Raw genomic sequence first — 27751 nt, 5'->3', positions numbered from 1 at the left:
GCAGGTAGAGAGGGAGAAGACTTAGAATGATGCTGTAGCCTTAGTTATCGACCCATGCAAAGGGAGTGTACTTCTTAGGAAGTCTTCACAAGCTGACACCTTTTCTTCGATCTTGCCTTGAGAAATGCTAAGCAGGGATGTCACTTTAGTGGTAGAGTAGGGACAGACTAATCAATTTCTTGTAGGTATCCATGAAGACTATTTTAGATATTGGAGAAGTTATCTTTTGTTTGATGTTTTTAGAGATCCTTATCCTCTTTATGTTTCATCGAGTTAGATGCTGTGTAGATTAAATGTTGTATTAGTTCCCATTTATTCTCTTAACCTCGTCATGAGGTGCTTGTATGTTCAGTTATTTTTGGCTTTGTAATAAATCACCTAAACTTATCTCGGAGTTAGTGATTCTTTAGAGTTGGAGTTGTTTGGTTGTTGATCTTATTTGAATGGGTTGGTTCTCTCCCCTTTACACTTCACAGCAGGTAAAAAGATCCAGTCGGCCGAGGATTCTTAAGAGTGGTAAGAGATGGTAAGATAAGATAAGAATCCGGCATTATCAGTACCAATCGGTGAGGCGGACTGGCCTCAAGGGTCCTGTGACATCAGTGACAGAGTCACTGTCACTCTAGGGTGTGCTGCTTTGTAGGCCTGCCTGCAAGACTGAAGGTGAACTTCAGTATGGATTGTGGTGGAAAGGCCTTCAAGGTTAACCCACACTTGCAACCACTAGGGTCCACCTGCTGGCGCTAAGACACCAGGGCTTCTAAGGTCTAACAGGGCCTTCTAAGGTCTAGCATATGACTGTGCTCTCTCAGGAGAGTGGTCAGATGGGCTGGTAACAAGAAGGCTGAACCTGGTTCTCCAGTTCCAAATTTGGTATCTCTGGCCATAGTGCCATATCCTTTCCCCCACTGAACACCATATTGCCCCACTGAGAGAAACTTGCACTGCCAAGGTGTACATTCCATCTGAGAATAACCTACCAACTGTAGATATTGTCGTAAACCCATGGGAGTTCATGGTGATGTCTCTCTTGTAAATTCCAACAAGTTATTCTATCCACAATGTCTGCAAACCTCAAAATGTCTGTCAAATTTTCCTTGAAATATTGTGCCAAAATTCCCACGCTGTAGAAAAAATCAACTAATTATGTCAAAACGATCTGGTTTTGCAAGGGGGGTCACCTGTGTTTTTGGCCCCGTTCTCGGCGGCCATCTAGGGGAACCTACCAAACCCACACATTTTTGAAAAGTAGTCACCGGGGGCTTCCAGGGAGATATGGCTTGCGTGGATCCCCCAACGTTTCCTTACCCAGAATTCCCTGCAAACCTCAATTTTAACTTGAAAAAATTACTTTTTTCACACATTTTTGTGTGGAAAAGTGTGGCATCACGGGCTCACACAAATGTCCTACAATCCAGCGTTCCCCCAGGTCTCCCGATAAAAATGGTGCCTCACTTGTGTTGGAGGCCTAAGTACCCGCGACAGGCAAGGGCCCAAAACGTAGTGAGGCAACATCAAAATTGCCGATCTCAAAACCACCTGGTTTTGCAAGGGGGGTCACCTGGGTTTATGGCCCCGTGCTCGGCGGCCATCTAGGGAAATCTACCAAACCCACACATTTCTGAAAACTAGACACCGGGGGGCTTTCAGGGAGGTATGGCTTACGTGGATCCCCCATTGTTTCCTTACCCAGAATCCCCTGCAAACCTCAATTTTAGCTGAACAAAATCACTTTTTTCACACATTTTTGTGTGGGAAAGTTGTGGCATCACTGGGCTCACACAAATTTCCCACCCCCCAGCGTTCCCCCAGGTCTCCCTATAAAAATGGTGCCTCACTTGTGTGGGAGGCCCAAGTACCCGAGACAGGCAAGGGCCCAAAACGTAGTGAGGCAACATCAACATTGCCTATCAAAAAATGTTTTGGGCCCTTGCCTGTCGCGGATAATTTTCCTATATTTAACTGTTAGTTTTTATAAAGAAACCTTGATGGATCTACGCAAATGACCCCTTGCTGAATTCAGAATTGTATATACTCTTCTAAAATGTATAGCTTTCGAGGATCCATTATTGCTTTCCCACCCATTTCTACCATTAACTGGAAGGAGGTTGAAAGCACAAAAAATAGCAAAAAAAGGCTATGTCCCAGAAAAATGCCAAAACTGTGTAAAAAATTTTGGTTTTCTGACAAAAGTCTGTCATTCCCTAAAAGCTGGGAAAATGGTGATGTCAGCCCCACAAACCCTTTTTTGATACCATTGGCAGAGAAAAACCCAGACGCTTTCATTTGCAGCCCGTTTTTCCAATTTTTCCCCCCAAAAACTAAATTGTGCTGTATTTTGGCTAATTTCTGGGACCCCTCCAGGGGTATCCACAAACCCTGGGTACCTTTACAATCCCCATGATGTTGGAAGAAAAGGACGCAAATTTGGCATAGATACCTTATGTGGTCAAAAAGTTACAGGGGCCTAAGCATGTACTACCCCAAATAGCCCATAAAAGGCTTAGCGCTTTTACACTCATTAGTCAGAAATCAATTCATATTTTTACCTAAGAGGTTAAGGACATGACTTGACTACAGGGCCCAGAAGGGACCCGTTTCAATGATCATTGCTTATATCCTTACAAAAAACACGTAAGCACTAGGACACAGAGCCGCGGTACACATTTAATAAACTACAATAAGGAAAACAGTTTATAAGAAAACAATTAAGTGTATTTCACTCCACGCATCAACCAGGTATTGCTGTACCTCTAGGAATGGTGCTATCCCAACCCTGGGAAAACAATGCTGTTCAACGAAAGACGAGAAAATGAAAGCGAGCACTTGCTTCATTTAGTTATTTTTCGTATTTTGAACCGTCCAGAGGCTGCACTTTAGAATAGAAAAATGTCAGAAAAAGACGACATTTCCAGTAAAAGTGTTTCTTTCTTTTTTGGATCCATTTCACAAGGGAACAAATGAACGAAAGAAGAGGAAAGAGAGGGTAAGAGTCGTTTCTTGAAGTTACGGTTTTCAGCAAGTGAGGAGGAGGGAGACATAGACAGAAAGAGAGGGAATAAGAGTAAGAAAGAGAGAGAGAGAACAGCTGCCAGTGGCAGAGAAAGAGAAGTGGACACTGCCCTAGTCTTCTCTGGGCAAGAAGGAAAAGACAGAGTCCTTTTTCTTCTCTGCCCATCCTGCCCGTTCTCGAATAGCCAAGAACAGCCAAGCCTATCTATAGGCCTTAGCTATTACTGACGTCCTGGGACACTTTTTAAAATAAAAGTAGGGGAATGGATTCTATGAAATTTAAAAAGTTGGGGCACGCTGTGCCCTTCCGATCCCACCCACTACGACCACTGCTTCGGCCTGCAATGACCTAGGTTCTTTGCAAGATCTACCCGGATATGGGCCTACCGGCCACAAACATCACCCAGAGCTGCAAATCCACGGCAGTGAGCCCTACCCCCCTGGTTCCGCACCGACTCAAGCAATTGTGAGTAGACAGCCATGCGGTCGAAGCGTGGCCAGGAGCCCCTTCCGATTCCAGGTAACCACATGGGCCTGTAACAGTCAAGTGGGCATCTCAGAGAGGTGCAGACGGGCTGGGCACCACACCAGGCCAAGACTATAACAGCAGCACAAGCGAGTGGATTTTGGTGCTACCTCTCTCGGCCATAAAAATCCAAGTGGCGGCCCCTGAGATTGCCACCTTTAGCCTTCTGTGTCCAACCAGGGAGCCAGGGAAGAGAGGAATGATTAAGGCGTAAAGACGGCCTGCCGGGTGACAGGTCCGTTTGTGGCAAACATCGCTGGGAAATGCAAGCCTACAATGGTGACCCATTTCTACCACTGCATTGACTTTTACGGCACAGTGAGGGAGAGGAGACAGCATAGCGGCAGAGATTCTCTTTCACTTCGAGGTGGCTGAGTGGGCCAGAGAAGGCTGAACAGTCGGCCCAAGGCAGTGGAGACAGGCTGGGCTCCAGGAGCAACCAGGATTTAGATTGCGGCCTGGGTGTGTTGAAACCCTCACAAGATGTTTCGTGCCACAGGTAGGAGAATGGCACACAGCTTCCCTATTAGGAGATGGTCACACAAGTCCAGCCATACTCCTCCCTTGATCACTGGGCTGCCAGGGCGAGACACCTGAGACCTCCCCTTGGGCCAGACTCCCGTTTCCTGCGACTACCCTGGGGCCAGACATGCGTGTCTCCAAGATTAGACCCCAGCAGAAAGCCTCTGCCCAGCAGAGATTGTGAAGGAGAAAGCGGAGCCTCTGTGGTAAGGGATGCAGGGCCCATCACCACCCACCCACCCTCCCTCCCTCCTAGAATCAAAAGGACACCGTTTTGTCAGCCACATTACTCCAGGCCATTAAGCACTCACACAAAGACCTAATTTAGAAGATCGGAGGGGTAGGAGTGGAAGTATCTCTTCTCTGCCAAGACCTAGGTAATCTATCTGATCACACCACGGAAGCAGAGGGGCATATTTTGTCCTTTGAAGATGTGGGGGTCACCACGAATAAGGAGAGAGTTGAGAGACCTGTTATTAATGCTGAAACACAGAGTGGAAGACGCAAAAGGCCAGTCGTGCAGAAACAACTTGCGTCTGATGGGACTGCCGGAGCCCAGAGAAATTACTCATGGATTGGTTCAGAAACTGGATACTGGATGGTGAAGTATTTCCCGCTTTGTTCTGGAAAGCGTACACAGGGCGCGAGCCCCAAGGCCCCCAACAGGGGCTCCGCTTAGAGTTATCATCATCAGGGTGTTGAACGTTCTGGACAGGGACTCCATCCTGTGACAGGCACGCCGACAGCCAGACATCTGTAGCGTCCAGGGTTTTGCTCTTCCCTGATTACACAGCTACAGTGCAGCTCCTTTGTAAATCTTTCCTAGAGGCAAGGAGGAAACTATGGCTATGGACATACAAAATATGTTGATGTACCTGTCAAACTGAAAGTAATATATCGGGGAGAACCATTTTCTTTGGGAGCCCGGAGAAGGCCTGGGGCTGGGCAAAAGAGAGGATACAATTGCCCAAACCAACAATGGAGCCAATGACATTTCGGGAGGCTGAAGGAAGTCAACTGTCCCGCTCTAGGAGGATCACAAGCAGGTGTAAACGCAGCAGACTGAGAGGAGGCCAACTTGGCTTACAAAAGGAGGACAGACTTGGGGCATCGCCTAATGCTGAACACAATTCCCGGGTTTCAGTCCCACACACTCAATGAACCATGACCTCTGACACCACCATCACCTAATATAAGATATTGTCCTAGAATGTCAATGGGTTGCTGGTTAAAATAAAATACATAGCAATTCTTTGAGGGACCCACAAGCTGCCCCGGCAGTTCTATTTTTGCAAGAGACACATTTGCTCGGGAATAGTTGCGCCTTTTTTACTCTCTCTCAGGCACATGCATCAAACCTTTTTGCGATCGCAAAGGGTGCGAATCGCAAAAATAGGCCGTTTGCGATCGCAAAAGTCAGTGTTGAAATGCATCAACGGTATATTTGCGAAAATCCATTTTTTCGCAAATATAAGGAATCGCAAAACATTCTGCGAATCAAATAGCGAATCGGTATTAGCGTGTCCCAATTACCGAATCGCAAACAACGAATCGCAAAATGTATGCATGACAAATCGCAAATAGCGATTTCCATGAAAATCGCAAATTAGCGATCGCTAAATAAGAAGGATCACAACCAGGTGGTAATCATGAGTGCAAATCACAGACAGGTGAAAACCAACTGAAACCCATTTAAACACACCCAGAATGAGCCAGCACTGTTCACAATGGCAGGGATTTACCTGATGGCGAGGAGGATGAGGCTGCAGGCTGCCGCACAGAGACGGAGGCGAATGAATGAGCGCATCTTCAGAGTCCGCATAACTTTGCTAGGCCAGCAAGAGGATGAGATATACGACAAGTATAGGCTCAATGCAGCAATGATCCATGACCTAATCAATGAATTGGACCCCATAATGCAACGACAGACACGTAGGACCAATGCCATCCCAACGCATGTGCAGGTCCTATGTTGCCTACACCTTCTGGCGTCAGGCAGTTTTCAGGGGGTCATTGCTGTTGCGGGAGGTGTGTCACAAAGCGCACTTTCAAGAATATTGAAAGCATTCCTTGATGCCATGATGGCCGTGATCGGGTCTCATATCAAGTTCCCTACCACCGCGCTTGACCTTGCAAAAACCAAACAGGAGTTCTACCAGATAGCTCGTTTCCCACATGTTTTGGGTTGTATTGATTGCACCCACGTTGCAATATGTCCCCCTGCAACACAGGAATATATATATAGAAATAGGAAATCTTACCATTCCCTCAATATTCAGGTTGTTTGCAATGCCAAAAACATTATCACTGACATTGTTGCGCAATTTCCAGGGAGTGCACATGACTCTTATATCTTCAGGCAAAGTGGCATACACACCCGTCTTGTCAGGGGAGAATTTGGAGAGGGACATCTGCTTGGTAAATATGTGTTATAGTTTATCACTGTCATTGTACGTATGTCAATGTGAAGCTGCCACTGACTCTTTGCTCCATTACATGTAGGTGACAGCGCATACGCCTTGCGTAATTACCTAATGACGCCTTACCTCAATCCCACAACTGCCAATCAACAGAGGTACAATGCAGCACATATTTCGACAAGGAACATCATAGAGCGCACATTTGGGCTGTTGAAGAGCCGATTCAGATGTCTACATAAGACCGGTGGAGCACTGAAGTACAACCCTGAACAATGCTGCAAGATAGTAGCGGCATGTGCCATGCTGCACAACATAGCGACAAGGGGAGGAATGGACATCGAGGTGTCTGACAGCGATTCGGAGGATGGGAACCAGCAAGTGCCACAACACCATGCAGCACAAGGGGCAGGCGCAGCAGAAGGGCGTAGGAGAAGATTTGACATCACACAAAATTATTTCTGAGGTGAGTAATGATGACACAGAAACTGACTATTGCTATCAGAGTATTCTTTAATTAAATAAAATTGCCATGAGTGTTCAAGCACACTTGTAATCTGACCAGTGCAATGGACATAAGTGGTTTGCAAATGTCAATTCACTTGTCACTCTGTGAAAAGTCAAATCCAAATAAATGGTTACGTCACCATAGTGGAATGCACTTGTACATGCCAGTCTAGCGCTTTTTCCCACGAACACCCAGACGCCTGTCAGACCCAGCATTGTCATCCGTTATGTTGGAAGCGGCGGGGGTACTGCTGCGTGTGTTGCGTCTTCCTGCAGTGCGGACTGGAACTGCCACACTACTTAGGCTTGAGCCACCCTCACTACCCTCTTCGGGCGTGGAATTGTTGGCCGCAATTGTGGAAGCATTTAGCAAATCAACTGCATTGGTGACCTGGTCCAGTGCTTTAGCCACATCGCCGCTCCAATGGCACATTTCAGTTTGCATGGTCACAGACCTACGTGCCAGCAGTGCAGTTGTCGTGGCCAATCTATTGTTTGATTTAGCAAACATTTTCAATTGCAGCATTAGTTGACGATGCTGTCTCTTCTGGGATACATTTCCCTCATGCATCACCTTGCTCAGTTGCTGCACACTTTCTGACAGTACTGCTATGTTGCTAGCCATCTTGCCAACTTGCAATTGTACTAATCGTGTGTTTTTTGTCTGCAGGCGCTGCATACGGAGCATCTGTCCCTCAAGACCACCCCAGACATCACTTGGTTGCTCCTCCTGCTGTGTCCTGAGTGCTCTTCCTCTCCTACGCCGGGCTCTGTGATTAGTTCTGGGGACCTGTGGTTGTGTTTGTGTGATGGAAGTTGTCTGGCCATGGCTGCCACCTGGTGTTGCATCAGCCTCATCATCTTCACACTCCATGGTGACTAGGGATGGAACAGTAGCCCTGCGTGACTTTGTTGGACGTGAGGGATTTATTTGCACCACAGGTGTGTCCATCTGTTCACCTGCGCTGGTGTCCTGCATGTCTGGGGAATCGCTATCCACATCTTCTACACGTTGTGCATCTGTGAGGTGAAACAGTGCAACACTGTATTATTTCATGTCTGTGATATTAATTGCACAGTAATAAATTTCTGCCTTTGTAAATGATTTTATACTCTATTAAGCTTTTTTGGGTTGTTACTCTGAGATTTGACATTTTAACTGCTTGACCTGACTACATCTCCCATAATGCCCCTCACCTACTGAATGCATTGTGTACTGGATGTTCAGGGTCTGCACTTGGGCTGTGCTGTGGTCGAGTTCTACCTTTACATTTTGTAACACTAAGAAAACATACATTCATCTTACCTTCAGATGTGTTTGCTGCTCCGGACGTGTCCAGCTGGGTCACACCAACAACAGCTTCTGGCTGGATGGTGGATTCAATCAAGTCCTCCATGGGAGTGTTCCCAGTGTCTGTTGGTGTTCCCCCTCCTGTCTTCTTTGCCTCCTTCAGGCGGTCAGCTATGCGCACCTTAGCCCGACTGCGCAAGTCGTACCATCGTTTTTTGAGTTCTTCAATGGTGCGGTGTGTCACCCCAATGGCATTGACCCTGTTTTGGATCCGGAGCCAGATTTTCCTTTTCTCCTGCTCTGCCACTTTCAATGATGCCTTTCCAAACAGCTTGTCATGGCTGTGGACTACTCCCTCAATGAGGGTGTCAATTTCTTTTTCTGCAAATTTAATTTTGCGTTTCCTGCCTGTTTGGCTCTCCTCTGCTGTTTGTGAGGCTTCCATTTGATATCACAAGTTTTTCTTCTGTCTCTGTCACACTCCTGTTCTGCTCCCAGAGCCAGCTCCCTCCTCTCCCTGACACTGTGCACTGGAAATGAGGCTGGTGCTGCTCACTTCCTGGTTGTGATGTCATCAGGATGCATCAAAAAGCGACTTCGGTATTAGCGATTTCGCTAATTGCGAAATCGCTAATAGCGAGTTCGCAAATGCCGAAATCGCAATTTATTTAGCGATTTTTAGCGATTCGCAATATTCTCGCAATGTTTTTGTTGCATCGTGTTTTGCGAGTCTTTATTTGCGATTCCTTAAAATTCGCAAATAAGGACTCGCAAACTCTCTTTTTGATGCATGTGCCTGTATGACTTTAATAGGGTATACCATGCAGGATTCACTAGGGGTTGCAATCTTGTTACACAAAACCTTCCCTCTGGTGGTCCCAGATGCCATGGATAGATATGTGGTGGCTATGGGCTTCCTGTTTGGCATTCCATGGGCAGTGGTATCTGTGTCTGTCCCACCGAATCTGCTGGTGACCACGATGACAGACCTGACCACAGTTATCACCTTGGCCCCAGAGGGGAACCTTAACATATGGGGACAATTCAAAAATGTTATGTACCTACAACTTGATGTGAAAGGAGGGGCCGGTGACATTTGACTCTTGCGCCATGGGCAGAGCCCCTGGAGCTCTGCGATCTGGGGAGAGCCAAGAGCACAACAGCGCATGAGTTTACATACTACCCCCATTCCCACAGTTCACATTCAAGACTAGACTACTGCTTCCGTCCTGCTGCTGGACTCCAGAAGACATCGGTAGCTACAATTCACACACTGATTAAATTGTAAATGGGGTTGGGGAGGCATAGGTCTAACAGGCACTGGAGCCTCAAGCAGGATGGTTGAAAGATGTCCACCCTATAGGTCTACCCAATTACATTGTGGAAGGCAATAAAGGCAATTCTTCGGGGGGACATAATAGCATTCACTGCTAGGAAGAGGAAGGAAAGGGGAGAAGAAATCATGGCCCTAGAAAGGCAGATTGGGGAAATGGAATATCACCTAACCCAAATTGGGGATGACGAAACACTTTGTTGTCTGGAACCAATTAGTGGTGCCCCTTAAGCAGAAACTAATGTCTCGAGCCAGGGTAGTAATGTCAGATTCTCAAAACAGAGTGTACAAATTCAGGGACAAGATGGGAAAACTGCTACACAGATTGTGAGCCATTCTCTGGCAGATAGGTTTGTCCCACGGGTGCATGGACCTGACTGGGAAGTGACCCACGATACCGAGGCAATCACTGATAACATTAGCAATATTATGAGAAACTTTACTATTCGAACCCGCTGGGCAGGGGAGAACAACAAAATCCCATAGCAGTGGACCTGGTCGTCTAGCAATTCTCCAATGGTGGGATGGCAGCCTTAGATTCCCCCGGCAGAGGGGGAGTTACTCGCAGCCCTGCAGAAGATGGAGTCGGGGAAGGTGCCCATCCCAAATGGATTTCCTACAGAATTCCTGAAAAGGTTTGCACCACACTACAGGTGTGGGGCCTAAGGTAGGGTGGTGAATTAGAGGACTGAATCTTTTTGTATGGGGATGATGTCCCTCTTTATATCCAGTGCCCGAACCAATTGATCCCACGGCCAGAGGGTGAACTGGAAGAGATCAGCCATATTTCTGGTGGTGAGCACTCCTCTGGAGCTCACAACCAGAGAATTTAAATATTTGATCATGTATATATTGAGAGACTCTGAAGACTGCTAGGATAGCAATATCAACCCCTTGACAGGCAAAATCAAGGGACATATGGTGAGATGCAACACGCTCCTCCTGGACATGATGAGGTGCATAGCCCTCTTCAAAATGATGGCCCTGCCACAGCTGTTGAATTTTTTGCAACACTACCCACACAAAATACCTATTCATTGATTTACAACCCTACCAGCCACCATCAATAGCTATGTGTGGGGAGGATTGGCTCCTAGAATCTCCCATAAAAAGTACACTGCCCTTATGACTGCAGACTAGGGGGAGTAGACATCAGACTGTATTACTGGGCAGCCCAGCTGCTTACGGTTAATGATTGGATCTTTGGGTACCAGGGAACCCAGCTACGAGGCTTCAGCGGACTCTCTTTACAGGGCAGGCACCATTCGCTGTATGGGAAACTCCTTCCCCCGCTCTCCGTGACATTATGGCCATTCCCGTGATTAGCTGGAAAGAGGCTCTGCAGTGGATAAGATGGTGGAGTGTGCCAACCAAGAAGATGCCATTGTGAATGGGTATATGGCTATCTGAAACGGCAGGACCTTGGGGCTTCAGGAACTGGGATAAGTTGGGGATCTCTGAATTGGGAGACATCTTGCAGACACATCACATGATGTCCTATGACCAACTCACAGCTGAGTACGATTTACACAGACCCAGTCCTTCCTTTACTTACAGCCCCAACATGCACTGGATCGGCACAGTGCTCGCATAACGGCACACCCCGAGTATAGCCTATTAGGAATCGGACTCACGATGTCTGCTATTGGGAGAAAGGGCATATCTAGATCATATAGAACTCTGGTGGTAAATGTCGGGGACCCACTAAACCAATTGCGGGAAAGGTGGGAATATGAACTGGGGCCCTTGGACGACGATGAATGAGCTGAGACAAAAATGGCAGCCCAAGAACTGACAATACAGGCCCGCCTGATATTAGTCCAGGTTAAATACTTTCACAGGAGTCATTACACCCCTGAAAAGTTGTGGAGGATGGGGAGGTGTAGCGGGTCCATTGTCTCCATTGTGGCCAGGTCAGATGTACCTTTATGCATGAGGTAAGGGAGTGCCTGTTGATGCAGGGGTACTGGAATTTGCTTTTCAGCAACCTAAAGAGGGCATGCAGATATTTGAAACAATGGGACCACAAATTAGCAATCATGAGAGTATTCCTGGGATGGGAAGCAAACTGAAGACAGAAATTATTTGTTGGTATTAGCTGCGTTTTAGCTAAGTGAGACACAGTGGGCCACTGGAGATCTTGAGACCCCTCTCCATTCTTAAAGTGGCTACGGGGGATGGACTATTGTTAGAGAGAGTACCCACAGAGGTATGACTGAATCTGGAGACAGTGGAAAGTGCAACACAAACTTCCCTGAGCTGGCCAACCTTTGGAAGTTTGGGGGGGGAGGGAATGTGCAGTGACCCAGGGCATAATCCAATCTAGGGGGCAACGGAGTGGTTGTGGCAGAATTAAAGGGTGTCTACATCACAGAGTTCTCGAACGAGACGGGAGGTTGAGCAAAGGGGTGTGGGTTGGGGGTGGAGATGCATTACAGTGTTGCGATGTTAAGATTGTTGAAAACTTAATGAAAAGATTTTTTTTTAACTATACCTGGTGCCAACATCCAGTGTGCTTGTCAAGTGAGTGTGTTTGAATACACTGCATGTATTTCACATATATAGCAGTATGACTCACTGTGTTGTCTTAGTAATGGGGCCGGGGAATCCATTTTAGATACCCCTGGTTTAGCAGGACACAAGATGGAAGATAAGATTACCTTACCCCAGACAGTGTGCATTCCTGTGTCTGAAGGGTGGAGGGGATGTATATGGCTTCACTGACGTCATGACTAGAGCCAAAGTCATCACAGAGCCGTACAATGCCGTCCCCCGGTGCACAGAAGTACTGCTGAAAAATGTCCGGATCCAGACTGGATATCTCTATCAGAGATAAGGGAAATGAGGACTGCAAGGACTGCTGAAAGTTCTTCCTGAGCACAGCCATTTGGTAAAGGTAGTGGTGAGGGATTTGATTGAAGTCTCTGTTGAACAAAGTGAAGAAGGTTCTAGGCATAGTCTGCCCATTTGTCTGTCTCTGGTTATGGCTTCAGCCTGCAGAGATCTTACACTTCATATTGTTCCTCATTTTGGATACTGCTGCTTGGAGCCAGCTCCATTGCAAGGAACTCTGAGACCCAACACTTTGCACATAGGCTGTGTATGGAGAGCAACCTAAAAATGACATCTGAAGGAGAACTGACCCAAACTCTTTCGGAGGCCTTAGACATTGGATGCACATCACCGATCTGGAAAATATCTGGAAAAATGTGATCCAAACCACCACACTTTTTTTTCCAGATTCAAGTATTTCAAGGTCAAGGAAGGGAGTGCAGATATAAAGTTTCTGCCTACATACCACTTTTTTATTTTTAGTAAACACAAGTTCACTATCCAAACATTAAGTTTTAATTTCCATCAAGTACCAATGTACTACTGTACAACGGTACAGTACATATGCAACATTACTTTCTCAATTTGTTAATGTGTTCCTATGTTTCCCTTCCTCCTTCTTTCTCCATTTCTTCCTCTTGCTCTGGGTCAAGGTTTGATGATGAAAGACCCCAAGAATGTATAATTGTTTCATATGTTTCTGAATTACAAGGCATCCTTGTCTTTTCTACTAATCCATGAAGACAATGAAAGAAGCCAAGTGAACAGGGATCACAAAACAGAGTATCCGCAGACTAAGAAAAAAGCATTACAAAAACCATCTCAGCGATCAACTGTGCATACGCCACCAGTCAAGATCTTCCTGTGCACTTTCAAATACAGCACACGACTTAAAGCACTCCCCCTGCCCAGACATGAATAGCAATAAACTCTCTTAGGTTAATATAACGCAAACGAGCAGTACAACCTGACTAGTAACAGGGGACAAGAAATCAGATCACATCTTCTGGAACCTAAATTGTCAAATAGGTGGGATCCCTAATGCATTGTGATCAAAATGGCTTTATGCGAACCAGGGGCATCTGGCATTGTCTCAGGAGGCTAAACATGGCCTTGGCCCACATACGTTCTGTATCTGACCAAACAGTTGTGATGCAATTGGACTTTGTGAAGGCCCTACTTCCACGCTATACTGAAAAGGAAGAATTCACTTGTTCACAAAATGACCATAAGGTGCAAGCGTAATATCTTCATATTCACTCTATCCCTGTGCACCCCAGTTGGCCAACCGTGAGCTCCTCCCACTCTTCAGCACTGACAGCATCATCAGCAGTTACTGGCATCTGCTTGTAATGCCTCTCCGCACAAGGTTAACGTGATAACCCAAATTGGTTTTATTGTGACAACCAACTGACATATTTAGTAAATGTTCTGACAATTTGTATGTATCCCAAAATCTATGCAGTGCTCAGGGACCCTGGATGGGCGTGGCCAACTCTGCAATAAAGCAATAATTAAGAAGTAAAGAGTGTATTCGTAGAATTACAAATAAATGCATCAAACCACCCTGCTTGGGATCAGCTAAACAATGCCACAAATGTCCAATTACAAAAGAAAGGAACTGTGAAATACCTCTCAAGTTCCTCCAGTGTCTCTGTGTAGATGTTCCTTAACTTCCATCCTAGGTCTCCTTCCAGAGAAACCGGTGAAACCATTTTCAGCTTGGTCATGGGCTCCTTGGTTAATGCAAGAACATATAAACGTTTACATTAGGATTTAAAAAAGTTCCTTTTATGGTTTAAATCTGTTTATTGATTTCAAGCGAACAGTGAACAACAACACCCTCAATTCCAGAGGCACAATACCAACGAGGCAACTGGGTTGCCAAGCTGAGCAAAACTACGGGCAGTAGACATAAACCGGGCCAAAAAATATGAAAATAGTAAAATCATACAAACCCCAATGATACCTCCCCCCTAAAAAGTTCCTTTTAAAGTAACAAATTGCATTTTTTTTTACCCCTTTCAGTCTGAATAGTGGAACCAGTCAGTATCTTTGGTGCATTGCCATGAAAGCATTTATGAGTACGGGAAGCAGCACTACATGAGTACTCTTTTACGTACTCTTATGTGCCTTTGTGAATTGGCTCCTGAAATGTCTAGCTCCTTACTGGTGTAAGAGCAAAGAAAGTACAGTCCCTTCTATGTGTACTAACTGTATAGGGATATTCCCTGATGAGCCCCATTTTTGATGTTTTTGGGCTAAGAGTACTAACTTATATCCTCAAAAACCTCTTTTTTTGTTTCAAATGCTTTATTGAAATTATATGGAGAAACAAATATAAAGTAAACACAATATTCAAAACAATACAATTCAAGCACAGTGAATAAAAGAAATATATGCAAGCTGAACAGTTCAATATACCAGAACTCGAATTTAAAAATATAAACTATTTACAAAACAATATGAATTTTAAAAGACAAAACGCCTTTTTGAGTAGGGATCTTTTGTCATTATGTGATCAAAAATGTACATTTCCACTTAGGAACATGTATACCAACTTACAGAGATTCTAGCTTTCAGTCCCTTTATCCAGATGAGTTTGCTGACAGTAGGGGTTGTGCTGATGTGCTGCGGAGGGTCCTCGCACATCTGCAGGTACATGTCCTTCACTTGTGTGAGTTCTTCGATGAACATGGTAACCAACTGCTGGTCCTTGTCCCGTAGATGCTCCTGTGAATTTCAGCACACATTCAAGTCATCGTGTTCTTAACTTAATGTACTCACGTTTGAATGAAAATTTGCAAACTGTTGCCAAACAATCTTTTGGAATTATGCACCCTCTTCTCCATTGAAGCTACGGTAACACATAAAATAAAACTGTGTGAGCTGTTCCAGGCAGGGCTTTCTTTGTGCAGGTGGTAGGAGAGGGTGAGCACTGGCATTCACTTTTGGCAATCAACACTTATTTTTTATCATCAGACTGTGAGCCAGTGCTACAGAGAGAAATGCAGGAAAGGGATTAAGAAGGAGGAAAAGGATAAGAAAATAGTGACTAACAAAGTAAGAGGGGATGAAAAAGAACTTGAAAGAGTAAGATAAAGATGCATGAGGTGTAGTGTGGTGGAAGAAAGAAGCAAGGAGGTAAAATGAACATTAGGCAGCTTTGGTGATCAGTAACTCCACACGCGACAGCACCAGCGGCTGCCTCCAACAAAAAAACGTTCCCTGCTGTAATATTTGTAAAAAATAAGCATTAAAATCAAGCTTGCTCTGAAGCCCTGGGAATGGGGGAAAAAACAAATCATGCAAATGGAAGAAAAAACATCCTGAAGGGAAGTTCCAATAGCGTTGAGTTGAATTTGAAAGGACAAATATTTCTTGTCACCAAGATAAAATAACACAATAATCAACTTATAATGCAACTGTGCGCAAATAAATAGCTATAAATCTGTGTGTACTCATTTTCAAACTCATGAAGTAAACATATTTCCAATGTACTCAGTTTTACTGGATTTAGAAGTCAAAAGCTACTTGAGTGTAACTGCTTTAAACAGATTTTGAAGAAAGAATAAGAAGGCCACAACCGAAGCAGTTAAATATCATGCCCTAACAGATAACTATAAGGACCTCATCATTCTTCGTGTGATCACAAGTGATCTAAATCCTACACCCAGTTTTGCCTGCTGCGGAGACACTAGAAAAATCAGCCAATAAAAACACTTGAGGGTTTGACTGTAACCGCAGCCAAGCATCTGTCCTGCTTTTAAGGTTGAGCCTGAGCAGCGCATGCGCTGCTCTGCGAGGCGTGCTGTATTGGAGTATGGAGTTGAAGCTCCGCCCACTCTCCGCCCATATTTTTCATTGGCTTGTGTCATTGTCCTTTGTAAATGCTGGCTTCTGATTTGTTAATAGGCTTGTTATTTCCTCTTTAGTACCGCATTGTCTTCATTTGTAACCTCCCATGAGGACTGGCACTTTTACCTCTGTTGTTACACGGTATGTGTTATTTGGTCTGTAAGCACTCTTTTCTTTAATGAGTTTCTCCTACTGGAGGCAGACATACTTTCCTGCAACATTCAGCGAGCCATGCGTGCGTTCACTTTCCAAGCAGCCCGGGACAATGGCGATTGCTTCTTTGAAATGAAATAGGTCTCGCATTTGAGTTTCAGCTATTGGCATTGTAAATGTCAATGTCTTTTATTGAACAGATAAATAAAAGGCATTGTCATTTACAATGCCAATAGCTTAAACTCCGGCAAATGCGAGACCTATTGCATTGCAAATGCTTGTTTTGTTAGCAGGAAGAGCTAAATGTGACATGCTCACCGTTGCCAGCGAAACACCATTTGCTCTTCCCTTCCACCCAGCAACTGACCCCGGCTCACATTTACCACCTTGTCAGAGCAGTACTGTGCAACGTGTAATGAGAGTATGACTGGAGATTCGAAGCACTTGAACAGCTCCTGATCTTGAAGGGAACACTAGGTCCCAAACTACACATGGCTTTCACCAGTCATCTGACAGTGCACCAACTGCCCCGCCTGGTCACTTGAAAGTACACCTGAAACAAAAGACCCTATTAGCTAGAGTTAAAGGGTGTACAACGTCTTCTTTTGTAAACGCTATACTCCTGAGTTTAGCATTGTTGTAGCTGAATGCTACTGTAATTGGCACTTGTAGGATAGGTAAAACCTGCAGAAACATATCATCATAGAGCCAGGTGTACCAAAAGACTGGTCACAAATGTGGTCACAAAAATGGTCATAAATTGTGCACCAACGTTTTGTGGCCAGTCTCTAATTTTGTGATACGGCATAGATAATAATAGGTCACATCACAAAATATCCAGGTGCAGGAGGGCAGGAGGTCACAGAAAGACATGCCTAATAAGTATTAATTAGGCAGGCCACTATTTGCAAATCCCTGTGATTGGCTACTAACACATGGATGGTGGCCTGAAAGGAGCAGGAGACCACCGCCCCCGTTTGCATTGTTAAATGGGACTCATTCTTTTAAAAGCATCCCTGATCCTTGAAGAAATCTGGGCTGCTTTAAAAAAAAGTTTCCTATTAGTGAAAACATCAGGGGGAGCATGCGCCACCTGGGGCTGCCGATATGATTCACAAAGGGGAAGGTTCCTCAAAGGAAACCTTCCCCCTTGTGAATCAGTTACCACCCCAGCACGGGGGCGAGGAACACATCAATGGTTTGCAACCACAATTGTGGTCACAAACTATTGGTACATTCCTCTCTGATTCAGAAAGTGTAGGGGGATGTACCTTTCATTCTGCATCCTTATTACAATTCAGAAATTATTGCAAAAGCCTTTTTACAAAATATTAAAGAATTTTGTACATTCTAAAGGCCTTTTTGCAGTCTCATCCCTGTTAGCTTGCAACTCACAGGGGTTGCAACCAAAATAGGGATTCCTGCTTCTGGCCTGCTGGGCCTCCATTTTGTTTTTTTAGATCTGTGTGAGAGATCATACAGACCATGGTTATCCACAACAAAGATTGATAGATCAAAGACATGCATACCCAACATAATTACACAGACATGGTGACAGATCCTATCTAGGTAACCTAGAGCAACTGACAATACACACTATCTTCCAGATAACTCTACTGTCTGTGTGCTCCATTTAACAGCTCTGGGCTCATAGGGTAATTAAGGGTTTGCATAATGTACATTCTAAAAGCATATGACTCCAATCCAACATGACAATGATCCTTGAGAAAGATGATATTGTACCAACTAAATCATGAATTTTTACCACCTACAGACTCAACTACTGGAAGCTGATGGAGACAGAACCTCTCCTAAAACTTTGGAAAGCAAGGCACAATCAAGCACACTATGAGCTATTTTTGGAAAACTATAAAGTAAAGCACCACGTAAAACATGGAGAAACTTTGAGAAGAGCGACCTGCGGAACCGAGCTGAAATCAACACTTCACAATCACCTTCCTCCAGTTGCTGGCCCTAATCCCTTCAAGAGCAGCCCCATCATTATCCTGGAAAAGGAGCCATACTTACAGGTTCGTCATCACTTTCCTCCTCTTCAATAGTCAGTGGCCAGCACTCGAAAGCCCCTCAAAGCCAAATCTATTCAGGTTGTAGCCAACCAATGAAGCTTCAATGCACCAAGCTCAAAACACCTAGCCCCATGTGTCAACCTCTCTAGAGAGCCCACTGAAGGGATTTTCATTCTGATAATCAAGGTTAGCATCTAAGATGAAAGGTCTCTTCAGAAAATGACCTTTTCCTGGAACTGTTCCCTATGGACTAGCAGGGTCTTGCTTTAATCCGATCTTTCCTCTCAAGATTCTAGAATCTGGCTCTCACTTTGTGACACATGCAAGCCCAGTCACAAAGGATTAGTCACGCTCATGCCATTAATAAAAAACTTTAAAAAAACACTATCAGCGGGGCATGATGTTGTGTGCAAAGTGCAAGGCCCTCTCTAGCCCCTGTACTCCTACCAGAACTCTACTGTGTTGGCAGACATTATCTCCATGCTAGAGGCTTCTGCTGACTGTCACAAATCTAACTTCTGAATAACATCAGAATGCAGGGATATTGGAAAATACAGGATGTAGACTATTGAGCAATTTACAAATCCACCATGCCAGAAAAGAATTGAAATATAGATGTAAGATTACATTTTACGGAAGGCAAACTGGTAAAAAGCTCAATGACTATTCCGGTGTCGATTCACAGAACTAATCTGAGACAAAATCCTAAACTTACTACTTTTGGTATTCACAGAAGGCACTTACGATTTTTGGTATTCACAGAATGCACTTACGACTCTTAACTTTACGTCCACACTCAAGCCGGAATTTCTGCACACGGAGGTACTCTCCGCACCCGGACTGTACTCTCCGGCTCGAGACGTAATCTCAGGCTGGGGCCGGATAAAGGTGTAAACAATGGGCCGGATTGCAATTTTTACAAAAAGGAACATTAGGAATGTGTGATAAATGGTAGAGGAGGTCATGAAAAACAATTTTCTCCTTTGCTGCATGGTACATGCAGTGCACAATTTGTGCTCCTCTCAGTGTTGACTGTGCAGTCAACACTGTTATGTTATTTATTTCGATTAAAAATAATGTTGATTCTTTACACTATTTAAAAACTTTCATTATGTTGCTGATGTCATCAACCAGGTAGTGATCCTTTCACACAAACACTATCCATGCTGTCATCTAATCTCTGTAGCACAACTTTGGCACTAATAGGATAACGCAGGCATTATCCTTGCATTTTTCATTTCACAGAGGCAAAACCCATGCACTCATGCAATCACTGAGACACTACTCCTGCACTTATGCAATCACCAATGCTCTACCCATGTACTCATGCAATCACTCAGGCACTTCTGTTGAACTCATTCATTCACCTCTAATACTACTTCTGTACTTATTCATTCAGTGATACACTACCCATGCACTCATCCAATCACCCAGGCATTTCTGTTGCAGTCATCCTTTTACTCAGGCACTGCCCATGTACTCATCTAAGCAACCAGACATTAGCCATGCACTAATAAAGTCACTCAGGGACAACCTGTGCACTCATCCAATCATTCAGACAGTACCCCTGCACTTATGCAATCACCCAGGTACTGCCCATATACTTATGCAATCACTCAGGCATTATTCTTCCACTCAACCATTCACTGAGGCTCTAACCATGCACTCATCCAATGACCCATGCATTTACCTTGCACCCATTCTTCCAGTCAGCCATTACCCACACTCATCCAATCACTGAGGTACTACCCATGCACTCATGGAATCAGACAGGCACTACTCTTGCACTCTAGCATTCACTTAGGTAGGTCCCATGTACTCATCGATTCACTCAGGCACTACCCATACACTCATCCAATGACCCAGGCATTACTCTTGCACTCATACTTACACTCATTAAATGACCCAGACATTACCCTTCCACCAAACCTTCCACTCAGGCACCACTCATGCACTCATCCATTCACTCAGGCAGTGCCCATACACTCATGCTGTGCAGTCAACACTGAGGAGAGCACAAATTGTGCACTGCTTGTACCATGATGCAAAGGAGAAAACATTTCTGGGTTATGATGTAGTGTCTGGCCGTACACTTTTCCCCGCGCAAACTGTTTTTCATGACCTCCTCTACCATTTATCACACATTCCTAATGTTCCATTTTGGGTCGAGCCTAGCGCAGCGCACATGCGCTGCGCTAGAAAATGACTTCTTGGCCTCACTTCAGCTTTTCAGCAAACTTGTGCGTGTGGCTTTTTGCTGAAAAGCTGAAGTGATTGGCCATTGCGTGTGGCTTTCAAAAATTGAAAGCCCGCAATTGGCCAAAGGTGGGTGCATGTCCCGCCTTCTTGCTAAACGTTAACTCCCTAGCCTAGGGAGCTCGGGAACGAGCAGCAGCACGGCCGGATGACAGCTGCATTCCTGACATTACTTGTCTAAATAGCGCGATCGCTTTAACATTCGCGACCGCGCTTGTTTTTTTTAATGCAAATTACTTTTGTAAAATGAATGGGAGCGCTACTATTGGAGAATTGCCACAGACTATCAACGAAGCTAAAGACCTGTGTTTATGCCCTCCTTTAAATATTTTTGGTAATTGGAGTTTTTTTCCCTACATTTTACTTTGTATGGAAGCAGCTATGGTACATTTGTAAAAACAACGTGATTCAAAACACCTTTGTATTATAGAGCATTAGTGAACAAGCAGACTGAGCATATTCCATTTTTTATATATATCTATACATTTTTACAGCATTTGTAAGAATAAAAAATGTATTTTAAATGTTAAATTTTTTCCTTCTTTGCGTTATTTTAAATGCCACTTCATGCCAATTAAAAGTTGTTTGCAATCAGCATCGAACAGGTAGCAAAACATTTTGATGAATGTTGTGTGTCGGGTGTGGCAATTTCTTTAAATACTGTTTCAGCGACGTGCCGCGCTAACTGGAGAGGCAGAAGGGTTTGCACGTCGCTGTTCCACAGGGTCACTCCATTTGGACTCAATTCTCCATCTCACACTAGCGCGTTGATGATTTAATTGTGGCCCCTGCCAAAGCCCTGCGACCTGCGTGTGCACTGCCGAATGGGCCCTGCGCCTCAGGTGGATGTGACCTCCCCTGCCCCCATCTCTCATAACATGACCTGACTGACATCCCAGGCACGTGGATACAGCTGCATTGCTGTGGTTTCACCCCCAGCGGCTTTCACTGGAATAGCTCGGTAAAAAAAGGGTAACCCACAGGGTTATGTCCTAAGATGCTGCTGCACACGGCCACTAGAGGCAATGAAAAAACAGCATGTATCAAATGTTGCCACTCTAGTGACTGCCTTGACCTTACAGCTCAGCGTCACCAGTATTCAGTGCCTCGAAGCAGTCGCACAAGTATTCAGGGTGCTGAACCACAGCTGTTATATTAAGCAAAATAAATAAAACTATAAGCCAGAGCGTTCAAATCAGACACTCCTTTGAAACACTCAAACAACCAATCACATGACTCAATTTGCACACCACTGACAATAAGTACACACGTGTTCAGGTTGACTGTTAAAATGTTTGTAAGTGATGAACAATGACAATACTTTTCATTTATGTGTTTTATGTGTAAAACCTGCAAGCAGGGTTTACGCACCACTTGCAGGTTTTCACAACACATAAATAAAAGGCGCTGTCATTTACAATGCCAATGGCTCAAACTCTCGCAAATGCGAGACCTGTTGCATTGCAAATGCTTGTTTTAAAAATTGCAATCCGGCCCATTGATTACACTTTATCCGGCCCCAGCCGGAGATTACGGCTCGAGCCGGAGAGTACGGCCCTAGCTGGAGAGTACAGTCCGGGTGTGGAGAGTACGCTCCGGGTGCGGAGAGTATGCTCCGGGTGCGGAAATTCTGTCCCAAGTGCGGACGTTAAGTTAGGAGTCGTAAAGTAAACAGACACAAAGTAAAAATCAATCATCATGTTCAGTTTCGACAATTTCATGTTAATTCAGTGAATATTAACTACTGTAAGTTGGTCTACAATGCATTTTAAAATTACAAAGCCAAATTTCTCTACTTCAAAAACAGTCTCCAAACATCTATGCTCAGTGTATAGTTGGTGAAATATTTGTGGTTCAAAGATAATTTGAAATATAAGCAAAAACCCAAGTCCTTTGTATTAACCTTTCTTTGTCCTGGACCCTCCTAACACTAATACATTTCAATCCCTCTACTTATCCTACAAGTGCACCAATAGCCACTTTCAGAACATGCATCAGCAAAGCCAGCCGGCCTGGATTTATTGTGCCAACCCATGTAAACAAAGGCATTTACAAATTAGGTTTACTTCGCTTGCATGTAAAAATGCTTTTGATCAAATTAAAGCCAGCCCTAATAGCTTTGCCAATGCTATAAAAAGTAGCAAAAAAATATTGCTTTGTATTAAATGCACAGGAGATACAGAATTGAAGGTGACAAACAGCAGTAGGATTAATAGACTCTACAAAGGGCACTTGCTTCCACATGCTACGTTTGCTCAAGAAGGCATTACCACTTCTTCCCTTATCTGCCAGGAAGACCTTGGCACAGACTCTTGTTGTGAGCCGACAGGATTACCGCAATGTGCTATTGGCCTCTAGCAATGAGTCATTATTGTCGAAATTGCAGGTCATGCAAAACACAGCGGCACGACTGATTTGCAATCGACTGCCTATAATGGCCTCTGCTCCCCTTTTAATATCTCTTCACTGGTTGCCAGGAAAGAATAGGATAATATTCAAAATGTGCTGCTTAACCTACAAAGCCCGGCTGGGCAAAGGTCCTGAGTATCTTTGGCAAAGACTTAATCGATATCATCCTGCTAGGAATTTGCGCTCCAGTGAGAAGGAGTTACTGTCAGTCCCTCGCATTCGTCGAGCTAGATATGGCGGAAGATCTTTCTCCTATTTGGCCCCTACCCTCTGGAATAAATTGCAATTTTTTGCTAGAACCTGTCCTTTAAAAAAGCACTAAAAACAGTACTGTTTTAGATTAGGTTTTAGTCTTTTTGTACTGACTGTGCACCGAGATACCCCAGTTGGGGCGATTCATTCACGGTATCAAATTAATTCATTCATTCATGCATTCCAATGGAAGCATCACTGAAAGGCAGAATGATATATTAAACAGCCAACAGCATGAGGTGAGACAGTAATGACCTCTGGGTGGAACCAAAGCCTGCTCAGTAACAATAGTCCTCGCAGACAGCTGCGCTGTAAAGCCTGCCCCAAATAGAAGCTCACCGAGGAATATCTAGATTTTAGAAAAAGTTCAGACTCGAGAGGACCCAGGCCAAATGATCATTTTTTGCATTGGTCGCTCTTTTTAAAGTGTTGATAGAAGTGATGAAGACGGGTCTTAGCGATAGGATGTAGGACAGAGGAAGAAAAAAGAGGAAAAAAAGGGGTAAGGAGCAAATGGAAAAGTCAACAAGGAAGGGGAGAAGAGAAGGGAGGGAAAGGATTTTTGGGAGCATGGTTAACATAAAAGGTACTGGAGACGAGAGACGGGTGAAGGGAAAAATTTAACAGAAGAGAGGGAAAGTGTCAATGTAATATAATGGTGGATGGGGCAGAAAGAGACGACTGTGTGGGGGGGAGAGATTGGGTATCTCCCATGCCAAACGGACCAAAGAAAAATCCAGTAGTTGCAACGCATTTTCAAAGGTCCTAATAATTTTACCTCACGGTGCAAAACCCATTTCTGGTCACGTTGGCTACATCAGGTCAAAGTTCATCAGCAGAACACAGAAGAGTTGAGAACACAGACCTTGTGGCTCTGTTTCACCAGACAACCGTGACCAGCTCTTTGAAAGCCCCTAGAAGCGATGTTACCTTACCTTTATTAACTCTCTTCTACTGATGCCTTCAAACACCTCCAGCAGCCGCAGCTGAGCGCCAATGGTGTGACACTGCTGGAAGCTGGCCCTCAGGATCCCAGCCAGCTGATGCTCCAACTCCTGCAGGGAGGAAAGGGAACACAGGGCTTCCTCAGCTCATGTTTGGAAACCTCACAGGATATTCTAAGCAGCGGATAAGGAGTAAACATGCTGGGCCTTCATTTAATAAAGGGCGAGGAAATGGATTCTGTTCTCAATCCATCCATCAATTTCTTTATTCGATCCGTTAAAACTACAGATCATAAAAGTACAGAACTATAAGGTACATATGGGAAAAAAGTAAATCACATTAAAAAAATCTGCGGAAATATAAAATATACGTAAAACCATATTAAAAAAGACACAGATTACAATCAAATACATCTTGGAAGTTAATAAAGCAAGTAAGAAGCATTACTTCATCTCGGGTCCCTGGGAACCCTTGGGACTAATAAATAGGTGAATATCCCATAAAAAGCAAATAGAGGTATAAAAGTAATTACAACGAATTGAAAGCAGCATCAACATTAGTCGATTCTGTTCTCAGTTATTTTTATTTTTTATTCTTAATATAGAAATCTTTTTGTGCTTTACTATAAACAATACATAGGCCTCCGTTATGAGACACCTGGTATTTCTGGTGCAGTATTACTGGGGAATTACCCATTGGGCCCTATATAATCTGATTTAACACGTGGAATTCACTACTAAACACACCGATTTCCACATGTAAACCTGCAGTTCTGGGACATTTTAAAAGAATAAATCCCTCCAGATTTGTCATGGGGCATTTGGACCCAGAAACTAACGTAGTATTACTGCAAGCAATAATACTGCATGTTTTATAACATCATTTCAAAGGAAACTCAGGCTCCTGCCAAACCAGCATTGACGGCAAACGTATAATAATGGTCATAGTGGATAAATTAGTAACCAACAATGTAATTGAGCTGTATTTGTCCTTGTTACTTTATTATGTGCACTATTCTGAGACCTCATACCTCTGCATGATCCTTTTTGCACGAATCAGGTGTGAACTGGGATGTATGTGAGACTAGGAGTTAGAAGCAGCCCAGGAAAATGATTTTATTCCATCCCCTATATGGCACTGAGCAAGTGGGTGTCAGCGAATGAACCCCAACTCAGCAGCGGGTAGGAGATTTTCTTCCACCAAGAAGTTTATTTAAAAAGTGACACCAAACAACTTATTGAATGAAACAATTTGTTAAATATATTGACGCGTAGCCTGTAGCTAGCCATTCTAAGGCTTCTCAGCATCTCCCCACAAGCGCATCACTAAACAGATAAAAGTGCATGCTTCCAGCCCCCACACACTGTTAAACCAGTGTGTGGGAGCTGTTTTTGAGTTAGGTAGAAAGGTGGAAAACAATCTAGTGTTACCTAGCCTAGAAATTAGCTAACATTAGTGCGCCCCAGTTTCGACCTATGAGCCTGTCATTTGGGAGTTACTGAAATTGCACAAAAATCCAACAGTAGGAGAATTGTTTTTGTAGGTGACTGCTAGGACTCCCTCCATCTAGTCCACACTTTTGCATACATGAGAAGCTGGGGATTCCTTATATTGGTACTCTTTCAAACTTGCACTGCTACTCCTTTGGATCTCCAAATTGGGAAATGAGAAGGCCTGTTTCAATCGCATGGTCATTACTGACTGCCTGGTCTGTGACCGGAACCATAAAATTCAATGGTTAATTTATATTACTCTTAAGGTAGGCCCTAAGTAAGTCATAGGGCATGGTGCATTGTAATTAAAAGGCCCAGCATGTACTTTTAAGTTTTACATGTCCTGGTAGTGAAAAACTCCTAAATTCGTTTATCACTAACATGAGGCCTAACTTTTGAGTAGGAACAGGTGGAATTTTCGTGTTTGGTGCCTAAGAAATTCTAATTAAAAACCCTCTTCAATGGTAAAGTCAGATTTTAAGTTAAAATTTTGAACATTCCACTTTTAGAAAGTTGGCATTTTCCTGCCCTATTTAGTGACTGCAGTCTGATCCTCTGTCACATGACTGGGCATAGATGACAGTTGGACTTTGTTAATTCCTCCCAGACAGCCACACAATAGAAGTATTAGGTGTGCCTGGATGGGCCATCAACGGGCAGATTGGGGGAGACGGGAGGAGTTGGGCATAGCCCCACTTGCAAATGAATCAGCTGTTCTCAACAATCACACAAAGAACTTGTCACTCCTGCATCATTCATGCCGCTACCTAGGAGCCAGGGCAGGGGAAGCAGGAAACTTTAAGTACTTCAAAGGGAAATCTCTAGAAACATCTCCTACTTCAAAGAAGGCATCAGGTATAACAATAGGACCATTAGGCTCATTCTTCAGTTCCATTTCTGCACCTGGGGAAGGACTCTCAGAGGACTGCCTGCTTCTGTGGCCTGCTGTGTTATTCACAAGACTGTTTTGCTGCACCTGGAAGGACTGCTTTGCTGCATGGAGCATGCCTTGCACCCTCAGAGGCCTGCCATGCTGTTTGAGCCCTGTTTCAACACTTGAACCCAGGACTACCAGAGTGACTCCAAGGGGAAGTTGGCTGGTCTCCTGAACCGACCATCAAGGCCAGAAAAGGCTCCAACCATCTTAAACCCAGAACTGGACCCAGCCGGAGTGAGTCCTAACCCCCCAAATGGTACCCCTCCAGTCCTGGACCCTTAATGGTGGTGTTAAAGGTACCCAGATAGCCAAAATCCCAAACTTGGTGCTTACAAAAATTTGGGCCAAAAACGGCTCCGAGAACTGAGAATAGACCGAGACCAACCTGCCCGTCTATCCACCTAAGGTGCATCATCAGTTGGCCTGACTTCATGGCAGCTCCAGTATGTTCTTACCTGCAGCAGCAAATCCTGTTCAGCTGTCCTTTGCCAACAGGATATCCGACCTCCTGAAACTTTTGTCGGCTACATCCTCCAGCTTTGTCCAGCTGTAGATTTTTGACTTTCGAAGAAGAGGCTTACTCCAAACTTAGAAATCTTCACTGTGATTTTGTCTAGTGGCTTCCTGAAGTCTACGCTTTCTTCTCTGATACAACCTGCAGCCTTGCCCCGCTGAACTCCACCTTCTCAGGACATTTTACTGAAACTTTCTTCTAGATCCACAGATAAGCCCAATCCATTGTTGTATCCACGGTCTGCCATATTTTCTTACTTTGACCCATTCTCGTGTGACAGATGTTAGCGGTTGGCACTTTGATCTTTTAGTTGCTTGTTTTTACCATACGCTTTAAAATCCATCATTCCAGTTCTACTAATTTAATTTTCGTTTTGGTGTTAAATGATTTATTAAAAATGGCTCTATGATTTTAAATTGGTTTGGAATTTTGTGTGTTGTGTTTTCACTTAGTTACTGTTTGTGTGC

At 44.3% G+C, this 27751-nt stretch overlaps 1 protein-coding gene and 1 long non-coding RNA gene across 2 annotated transcripts in view; one reads left to right on the top strand and one right to left on the bottom strand.

The window, feature by feature from the left end:
* LOC146859134 (uncharacterized) overlaps nucleotides 1-27751 on the bottom strand; it is a 2052335-nt gene that overhangs the window by 1925508 nt on the left and 99076 nt on the right. Inside the window, exons 12-14 of the mRNA XM_085649806.1 lie at nucleotides 24331-24450; nucleotides 15006-15173; nucleotides 14073-14176 (exon numbers count right to left, since the gene is read on the bottom strand). Of these exons, the coding sequence (XP_085505932.1) occupies nucleotides 14073-14176; nucleotides 15006-15173; nucleotides 24331-24450 (392 nt within the window). The remainder of the gene's footprint in view (nucleotides 1-14072; nucleotides 14177-15005; nucleotides 15174-24330; nucleotides 24451-27751) is intronic.
* On the top strand, nucleotides 5958-8089 carry LOC146859135 (uncharacterized). Its single transcript, XR_014980066.1, has 2 exons — nucleotides 5958-6943; nucleotides 7655-8089. It is a non-coding gene; the product is annotated as an uncharacterized LOC146859135 (long non-coding RNA).

Source organism: Triturus cristatus, chromosome 3_2 (genome assembly GCF_964204655.1).
Source record: "Triturus cristatus chromosome 3_2, aTriCri1.1, whole genome shotgun sequence".
Lineage (NCBI taxonomy): Eukaryota > Metazoa > Chordata > Amphibia > Caudata > Salamandridae > Triturus > Triturus cristatus.
The sequence above is the reverse complement of the archived record's forward strand: the minus strand, read 5'-3'. Positions and strand labels throughout refer to the sequence as shown.